Below are 9,134 nucleotides of genomic sequence, written 5' to 3' on the forward strand. Positions count from 1 at the left end.
AGAACACCTCTATCACCTCTTCTCTGAACTAAAAAATAGCCATCATTGAATTAAAAAAAAATACAAATTTTGAAGACTTGTTTTAAAATTGCCTTGAAGACAATTAAAGGAAAACAAGGACATCCTGAGGGATTTCTGGAATTTAATGAGCCCCATGGTGTGTTTGTAGCCCAGCCCATGATCCTGAGGTACTGAGAGAAGATTGAAGCAGCTGCTGAAGAAGTCAGAAGCCAAACTGCAAGTGCCTTGAAGCATTGCTGGGCCCCACTGAGGGCAGGCACTGACAAAGCCTCCCCAGGGACTCCTTGGAGCAGCTCCTTGGAGGCCAGGAGTGCAGGCAGACAAAGGCTCTGGGCAGGCCCCTGCAATGCTGAGCAAAGCCTGCCTTGGTTTTGTGGAGCACAAAGGCCAAGGCCTGAGCCCCAGGCCCTGGCCCAGCAGATCCTGTCCCTCCCGGCTGGCTCAGGGCTGTTTGGGGGCAGTGGGATGGGAGGGGGAGGAACAACAAAGGCCTAAAACAGGGAAACCCCTGCCAGGCTCCTGAGGGAGGGGCAAGGCAGAAACCAAGTGCAGAACCTGCCAGGCAAGTTGCTTGTGGTGGCCTGAGTGGCAGAGGCAGCTGCCAGAGGCAAGGGGACAAAGGCCTGGGTGCCCTTGGGCCTTGCAGCCCTGCCAGAGCCCTTGGCCATCTCTCCTGCAGGCTGTCCTGCCCTGGCCCTGCTGCTGCTCTGGCCTTGCAGGCTGCACACACCCCTCCTGCTTTCCCACCCCCCTCCCAGCAGCATCTCTAGACCCTCCCTGATGTCTCTGCACCAGCTCTGGCTGTTCCCTGCAACACAAAGCCATGGGCTGATCCTGACTCCCTCTGGGGGACCTCTTGCACCACAAGGGTCCCCGTTGAGTGACATTACTTTTTCCTCACCTTCAGTCTGAACCTTCCATGCTACTCTTTGTGGAGATTTCATTCTATTTCCAAAACAGAGAAAAGCTCCATCCTGTCACATCTCCTCTAGACCCTCTCCAGTTCTTCCTCATTCCTCCAGGATGGGGAACCTCACAGACAGACAGACCAGTCCAGATGTGGTGACCCCAGGGCTGAGTCCAGGGGGATGACAACTCCCTTGTCTGGGTGCCCACACTCCCCCCAAGGCAGCCCCATGTGCAGTTGGTCTTAAATCAAGGGGCCATTCTGATTCTTTGTAATGTCACGGAATCAAGTGGCACTGTGACACTGCAGGGCCTCATGGAACCAAAGGAATGCAGGGACACTGTGGAATCTCATGGAACCAAGGGGCCATTGTGACAAGGGCCCATTCCATGACTCTTTGGAACAAAAGGAACTCTGAGACATCTCAGAACCCCATGGAACCAAGGGACCACTGTGACACTGAAGAGTCTCATGGCACTCACTGTGCCTCCACAGAACTCCATGGAATCAAGCAGAGCCGCTGCCTCCCCCCCGCCACCGCAGGGACTGGAGTCGCCGGCTCTGCCCCGCTTGGACACCTCTGGAGTCAGCGTGTTCTTGGGCAGCACAACTGATCTCAGACCAGAGAGTTTCCCACATTTTGCTTTGATCCCTTTTACCGTGGTTTTCTTTTTTTTTTCTTTGTTCATTCAGAGGGAAAAGGGGGAAGGGAGGCACGTGTTGATCCCTGTTTGTATCTCTTTAGAAAAGGGAGTTGGGGCAGGGGGGGAGAGAGGAGGCAATTTCTCTCTCTGCTGTTACTTTGAACTGTTCTGTTGGTATTGCCGTTTTTGCTGCTATATTTCTCATCAGCAAACTCTTATGTTTTCATTTATACCTTCTTTGTATTTTGTCTCCTTGTATTGGTGGGGAATAAAAGAGGAGTGAATTCATTTTATTGGAGTTCCTACCCCAATATGTGTCCTCAAACCAGGCATCATCCACAAAGAACTTGAAATTACATTTTGTCCCTTTGTACAGAGACATAAAAAAGATGTTCTCTAGTGGTGTTCAAGGGCTGGTCACTGAGGGATTTCATCAGGAAGTTGCTGCCAAGAAGTTGGGGTTGATGGAATTCCACCTGAAGTCTGGAAACATGGGGGCCTTGCACTCCATGCTAAATTTCATGAGTTTGTGGTGCGCTCTTGGGAACTAGGCGAACTACCATCAGACCTTCGTGATGCAGTCATGATCACTTTGTATAAGAAGAAAGGTACTGAATCAGACTGCTCAAATTACGTGGTATTACTCTGCTCTCCATTGCTGGCAAAATCCTAGCAAGAATACTCTTGAACAGATTAATACCCGCTAGAGCAGAAGGAATTCTACTTGAAAGCCAGTGTGGTTTCAGAGCCAACAGGAGTACCACAGACATGGTGTTTGTTCTCAGACAACTGCAGGAGAAGTGCAGGAACAGAACAAAGGTCTCTATGGAACCTTTGTCAACCTCACCAAGGCTTTCGATACTGTGAGCAGAAAAGGTCTGTGGCAGATTTTGGAACGTTTAGGTTGTCCCCCCAAGTTCCTTAAAATGATCATCTCACTCCATGAGGATCAACACGGCCAAGTCAGATATGGCAATGCACTTTCTGAGCCCTTTCTAATAACCAGTGGTGTGAAACAAGGCTGCGTTCTCACATCAACCCTATTCACAATCTTTTTCAGCAGGATGCTCCAAAGGGCCACAGCAGACCTCAATGATCAGGACGGTATCTACATTCAATACTGTACTGATGGAAGCCTATTCAACTTAAGGCGACTGAAGGCCCACACTAAGACCTTAAACCATCTTGTCCGGGAGCTGCTTTATGCTGATGATGCTGCCCTCATCTCCCACACAGAAGCAGTTCTGCAGCATTTAACATCCTGCTTTGCAGATGCTGCTGAGCTCTTTGGGCTGGAAGTCAGCTTAAAGAAGACAGAAGTTCTCTATCAACCAGCACCTCAGGAAGTCTTCCATCATCCCCATATCACCATTGGCCAGTCAGAGCTCAAATCAGCCCAGCAGTTTAATTACCTGGGTAGCCTCATCTCCTCAGACGGTAAGATGGATGGAGAGATAGACAACAGGTTAGCAAAGGCATAGAGAGATTTGGAAAGCTTCATAAAAGACTTTGGCGAAATAAACACCTGAAGAAAAGTACCAAGATCAGTGTTTACAGAGCCATAGTGCTGTCTACTCTCTTATACGGATCTGAATCATGAATCATCTACCGCCACCACCTGTGACTCCTCGAACGCTTCCATCAACGCTGTCTCTGCACAATCCTAAACATCCACTGGTCAGATTATGTGACCAATACATCTGTTCTAGAACAAGCAGCAGTCACAACTATTGAGGCCATGTTGCTGAGAACACAGCTGCAATGGGCAGGGCACGTCTCCAGGATGAAGGACCACTGCCTCCCTAAGATCCTGCTTTATGGTGAACTTGCCACCGGCTACCGCAAGAGAGGAGCCCTGAAGAAAAGATACAAGCATTCCCTGAAACAACATCTCAGCTTTGGCCATATTGGTCATCATAACTGGTCTACTCTTGCCTCCAATCGGGAGGCCTGGAGACACAGCATCTGTAACGCTGCTGATGCTTTTGAGAACGCACACAGGATCACCCTTGAGGAGAAAAGACAACGCAGAAAGAACCGTGCCTTGCAGAATATACCACCTAAGGAGTCTTTCTGCTGTGCCTTTTGCAACCAGACATGCCTATCTCATATTGACCTTTTTAGCCACCAATGAGCTTACAACAAACATGGGTAGAGCCCTTCCCAAATCTTTGTTCACGAAGCCCAGCCATGATGAGTATTCTTACTGGATATGACTGTGATATATGTACATCTATATTTTTGCTCTAGCTCTGCTAGTTGTTTTTTTTTTCTCTCTGGGAAGTAAGTTTTTCGCTGGGTCTCAGGGACTTTGCGGGAAGCCAGGTCCAAAGCAACACACGGCTGCAGCACAGGGCTTGCTGCCGTGTCACCTCCTGGGGTGCTGGGCCTGGGAGGACACAGGGGTCCCAGAGTGGGGCACTGTGTGGGGACACAGGGAGAACTGTGGCTGCCCAGGCTGGAGAAGAGAAGGGTTTGGGGTGACCTTGCAGCCCCTTCCAGTTCCTAAAAGAGGCTCTGAGAGAGCTGGAGAGGGATTTTGGACGAGGGCCTGGAGTGACAGGACAAGGGGGAATAGCTTCACAGCGGCAGAGGGCAGGGTGACATTGGCAGTGGCCCTGAAATGGAGTGAGAAGGCTCGGGCAGCAGCTTGTCCTTTAGCCAAGGCGGCTTCTACCAGGGAAAGCCCAAACCAAGGGTCAGCTTGTCCCACAAGCCTGGGGGTAGGGGTACTGAGGGGGGAACATCCCGCTGCCTGTGGGACAGCCCAGGAAGGACACGGTCGGCTCGGCACACTCAGCACCGCGCAGCTGAAGGACACCAGGGCTTTGGGCACGTTCTTGCAGCTTTATTGAGCCCCAGTCCTTTAGCCAATGCAAGCTGCACCTCTGCCGGGCTCATGGCCAGCAGCAGCGCAGTGCTTGCAGGAGGCCTCTTGGTCTTTGCTGCACGCAAGGACTCCTCAGAATGGAGGTTGTCTGAACTGCCAGGGAGCTGACAGAGATGTCCCAGTCATTCTCCAAGGGCTGAAGTGCTGTGAGGAAAAGAAATATAGCCCAGATCAAACCCCACGTCTGCAGAGAGCCTCTGGATTCCCGACAGACCACGCTCCCCACTCACCGCTCAGGATGTCAGCCTGACTGTCCGTGGTCTGCTCCCTCAGGCGCCGTGTGATGAGTCCTGGGCACAGAGCTCCATTAGCCCCTGCTCCCCAGCCTGCTCCCAGCAGCAGGGTCCCCAGTCCTACCCTCCTCCCCCTCAGCAGGGCTGAGCCCAGGAGCCCCCAGAAGCTCAGGGCAGTGGGACTGAGCAAGGCGGCCACCAAGCCCCGCTGCGTGGGCAGGGCTGGCAGAGGGAGGCAAGGCCCTGCCTGGGGTGACTGGGGCTGGGGCAGCCCCAGGACTGCCCCTCGTTCTGGGGTAGCAGTGGCACAGGGGCCAGGCTGCCCCCAGAGGCACCGCAGGGGCTGGCACTCACCGATGAACCTGACGGCCGCCAGGCGCACGTTGGCCTGAGGGTCCTGCAGGTAGGGCAGGCTCTGGTGGATGAAGTCTTCAGCCCTGTTCCTGCTGTTCTGAAGCTGCAGAGAGAACAAGGCATGTCTCTGCAGGGCTGTCACTGGGGCAGTTGGCTGGAGCAGTGCCTCCTGCCAGCAACTCTGGGACAGAGAGGCCTCCCCTTCTGCTGGCTCCAGGGAAGGGACAGGGGCCAGCAGAAAAGCCCCTGGGGCTCTGTTCTTGAGGGCAGCAAGAGGGATGCAGCTCCAGGCTCTGCCCAGCTGCAGAGCCCCCAGCCCAGACATGGCATGGGGGCAGCCCTCCCCCAGCCCGGGCCCCTCAGCTTGTCCTTACCAAGCACGCTCCAAGCTCCCACAGCCGCTCTCTCTGCAGCAGGTGCTTGAGCGTCCTCCACTTCAGCAGCTCGGCGGCAGCAAGAAGGGCTTCCCTGGAGGCCTGCAGGACAGCAGGAGCTGAGAGATGGCCCGGGGACCTGGGCAAGGAGACATCTTGGCTCTGTTCCTGGGGGATCCTGCCTTTAGGAAGCTGGGACATGCCCTAGCCCAAATGTCTGGGAGCCTTCTGGGGACAGCCCTGGGGGACAGGCGTGGAGGCTCAAAGGCCTGGCCTCTGACACAGCCTGTGGGGATGCCCCTGCTCAGGCCATGGTGGTCACGGGCTGCTGCCGAGCCCTGCAGGAGCAGGCAGGGCAGGTGTTGCACAGGGCCGTGCCAGCTTCTCCGGCCCTGCTGGCGCTGGCTCCGCACGGACCTTCCCCCGGGCTGTGCTGGGGGAGCGCTGCCCGCTGCCAGCAGCCCTTGCCCCGATGCCCAGGAGCCCTGGGGGGTGTCAGCTCAGCCCTCTGTGTGTCAGGGCTCAGCCTTCAGCGCTGTACCTTGGCCACGCTGGGGACCTGGTCGCTCATGCGGAAGAGGAGAGGCACCAGTGCCCACCACACCTCCTTCCTCATCCTCTTCTCATCCCTGCCCACCACCAACTGCAGCAGCTCTGTCAGCATGCGGATGGACAGCTCTCGCAGCTCGCTGCACTCCTGGCAGGAAGCAGGAAAAGGGAGCTTTGCAAACAGCAGCTCCCTGCCCACAGTGAAGAGGGCCGTCATCATGGCTGCGGGGAGGGCAGCGGCTCCGGCCTCACATCCCAGAAGAAGGAGCACTGGGCAGCACGGCCCAGAAGCCATCCCAGGAGAGCCCAGGGGAGTGGAGCTGGCTCCAAGTGCTGCTCGCAGGGCTGGGCTGCAGGGCAGCTGTCATTGCCCAGCGCCCATCTGAGGGGTTCAGGCTCCACCTCAGCCTTACCGAGTCAAAGAGGGGCAGGAGCCTCCCCACAAGCTGCACAGCGATGAAGCTGGCCTTGCTCTTCTTCAGCTGACACAGAACGTTTTGCAAGGCCAGCAGGATCTTCATCTTGGCATCTTCGCTGCCAGCTTGCAGGATCTTCACCATGCCCGGCAGGAAGAGTTCAATGTTTCTGGCCTGTAGAGAGAAGAGAATGTCCACTGGGTGAAGAGGGCTGTGCCTGAAAAGCTCCTCAGGCAGCCACCCCAGGCCCCACTGTGGCAGGGAGGGCGTTTGGAGCAGTCACCCCACATTGTGAGTGCCAGGCCAGGCCAAGCCACTGCTTTCCACACAGCCCCAGCCCCCGTTTACCGACAGGGCTGCCCCTGACCCCGCCCTGCTCACCATCTCGGCTCTCTGCGACAGCCCGACGAGCCCTTCCAGCAGCAGCCTGGCCGTCCTCACGTTTGGACAGCCCTGATGGCTCTCGACAGAGTCGGGCTCCTCAGCCAACTCCTCCCACTCAGCCTTCCTGGAGGATGACTGCAGGAGCAAACAGAGCTGTGAGGGGCTGGCAGAGCCTGCAGGGCTGGTGGGAGGGGACCAGGGCCTTTAGTGGTCACTCACAGCCATGGGCTGGGTGCGGGGGCCTTCTGCGGAGCAGCGGAAGCACTGTCTGCGCAGCAGGTTGGCAAAGTCCTCCAAGATCTTGGCCAGCGTCTCCGGCATGGAGGACATCAGCTCCCACAGCTCCGGCGCAGTGCTGGAAGGCAGAGCGCTGTCAGCAGGGCTGCCTCAGCCCCAGTGCTGTGGCCTGGAGCAGCCCCCCAGAACCTGCCCCTTGGAGCCCTGGCTGCGCGTCCCCGGGGGCCCTGCCCGCGCGGGCAGGACGGGGCTGAGGGCGTGTTCCCCGTGGGGCTGGAGCACCGGGCTGGCTCTGGGCTGGCTGGGCCAGCTTTTGCTGCTGTGAAGCCAGCCCAGCCAGCAGGGCTGGAAAGCGTGGGGGGATGGAGGGCCTGACTCTGCAGGCTGTCCCGCAGCGTTCCTTGGCTCTGGCAGCCAGAGAGTCTCAGGGTCCCTCTCCCCACAGGGAACAAGCCCACCCTCAAGGCCATCAGGGCCAGTACCTGTCTCCTTGAAGAGCCGCCTTACACAGGAGGATGACCACTGTGGTGGGGTACAGGTTGGTCATCAGGCGAAGGAGCGACTCTGCTTTCTCCCACGCTGCCTGTGTGCTGCAGTATGGCAGGCTCTCAAGGATGCTGCTGACTATCTTGGGCGCCTGCAGGGGATACAGGTGAGGATGGCACTGCCCCCGGAGTGCAGCCATGTGCTCAGTTGCCCTTCCCATTCCTCTCTGCTGCCTTGAGGTGGCTTGGGGGGGCCCGAGTCACGTGTGCTCGGGAGGGAGGGATGCAGAGAGGAACAAGGCCCAAGAGGGCTGAAGGGCACAACAATGCAGCCACAGGCCACTTACGTCCGTCAGCCAGACGTCCGGGTCCTCCAAGGCCACATCCAGCAGGCTGCTGGGCACCTGCTGGTCGAGGATGCTGGCATCGCCCAATGCCTCAATGGCTGCGAGGATGATGTCTGTCCTCTCGTGGGGATGCAGGTATTTTCCAAAGGCCTATGGCAGCAAGGAAGGAAGACATGTCACGCTGAGTGCCCTGACGGTGCTGCTTGGCTGAGCAGCTCGAGGGGCCCTGGCCGGACGTGCCCACCACTGCTGACAGCAGTGCCCACAGCAAAGCTGGCAGCAGTGCCTGCAGTCCCTGCATGGCAGAAAATGAGCAGAGAGGGCCCTCCTGCTGGGGGAGGATGGCTCATGGCCACAGGCTGCTGGCCCCACTGAGAACCAGGGACTTGCTGGTGACCAGGAGCACTGGAGTTCCTGCCGGGGCTGAAGCTGCTGCTGGGCCACTGGAGTGCAGCCCTGGTGCTGTCCCTGCTCAAGGACGGTGGGAACCCTCTCCCCAGGGAGCTGAGGGCACTCCAGCCACACTGCTGTGGGGTCCTTTGGCTCACACCAGTGCCCTGCTGGTGCCATGGACAGGAGTCCCAGCAAGGGCGCAGCTCCTTACCTTGGCACAGTCCCTGGCGCTCAGAGAACACAGCGCGGAGGTGGTCACGGCTTCCCGGTGGACTTGGTCTGCTCTGTCCTTTAGCCTGGATTCCACTAAACACCAGGGCAAACACACAAGAGTCAGGAAGGCAGAGCAGCTTTGCCAGCAAGCTCACCAAACCACCCTGGCATCTGCTGGCAAGGGGGCAGGACAGGAGCAGTCCAGGATTTCGGGAGGGCATCAGGAACAGCTTCTTGCTACAGGCGCTGGAGGGGCCAGCCAGGGTGGGGGATCTGCTCTTCCCCACCAGGGAAGACGTGGCTTTGGGACAGGGAAGTCAAGAGGAGCTTTGGCTGTAGGGCCCACAAACCAGTGGGCTGCAAGATCCTGAAAGGAAGGGGAGGAAGGAGAGCAGCAGCAAACAGATCCTGGCCTTGAGCAGAGCACTCAGCCTCTGCAGCAAAGGGGCAGCTGGGAAAATCTGGGAAGCAGCTGGGAGGGGCAAAGGAGGTAAGGAAGCAGACCTCTCACGAGATAGAGCAGATGAAGCCCAGCACTGCTCTGCCTTTTTTACTTACAGATGAAGTCAGCCAGGGCAAAAAGAGCATGGAAAGCTGCACAGTTTGTCTGTTCCTCGGAGAACCGGAAAAGGATGAGACGCCCCAGCAGCTTTCCTAGGAGCGGGAGCTGGATCTCCCCAGAGCAGA

General features: G+C 57.2%; 2 protein-coding genes and 1 long non-coding RNA gene across 3 annotated transcripts in view; all 3 read right to left on the reverse strand.

Moving 5' to 3' along the window:
- Nucleotides 1-4,427: 4,427 nt before the first annotated feature.
- On the reverse strand, nucleotides 4,428-7,947 carry LOC113940516 (maestro heat-like repeat family member 5). The gene is made up of 10 exons (XM_027631668.1): nucleotides 7,842-7,947; nucleotides 7,492-7,646; nucleotides 6,992-7,127; nucleotides 6,770-6,907; nucleotides 6,386-6,562; nucleotides 5,965-6,120; nucleotides 5,424-5,525; nucleotides 5,050-5,152; nucleotides 4,693-4,752; nucleotides 4,428-4,606 (listed from the first exon to the last, which is right to left on the reverse strand). The coding sequence occupies exons 2-10, from the start codon at nucleotides 7,554-7,556 to the stop codon at nucleotides 4,470-4,472; spliced, it is 1,074 nt and encodes a 357-aa protein (XP_027487469.1). The 5' UTR covers nucleotides 7,557-7,646; nucleotides 7,842-7,947; the 3' UTR covers nucleotides 4,428-4,469.
- Nucleotides 7,948-7,949: 2 nt separating this feature from the next.
- On the reverse strand, nucleotides 7,950-9,049 carry LOC113940517. Its single transcript, XR_003525460.1, has 3 exons — nucleotides 9,006-9,049; nucleotides 8,446-8,540; nucleotides 7,950-7,991 (listed from the first exon to the last, which is right to left on the reverse strand). It is a non-coding gene; the product is annotated as an uncharacterized LOC113940517 (long non-coding RNA).
- Nucleotides 9,050-9,101: 52 nt separating this feature from the next.
- Nucleotides 9,102-9,134, reverse strand: part of LOC113940518 — a 2,885-nt gene continuing 2,852 nt past the window's right edge. The window contains exon 8 of the mRNA XM_027631669.1: nucleotides 9,102-9,114. Within this exon, the coding sequence (XP_027487470.1) occupies nucleotides 9,102-9,114 (13 nt within the window). The remainder of the gene's footprint in view (nucleotides 9,115-9,134) is intronic.

Source organism: Corapipo altera, unplaced genomic scaffold, assembly GCF_003945725.1.
Source record: "Corapipo altera isolate COAL_440 unplaced genomic scaffold, ASM394572v1 61405, whole genome shotgun sequence".
Classification (NCBI taxonomy): Eukaryota; Metazoa; Chordata; class Aves; order Passeriformes; family Pipridae; genus Corapipo; species Corapipo altera.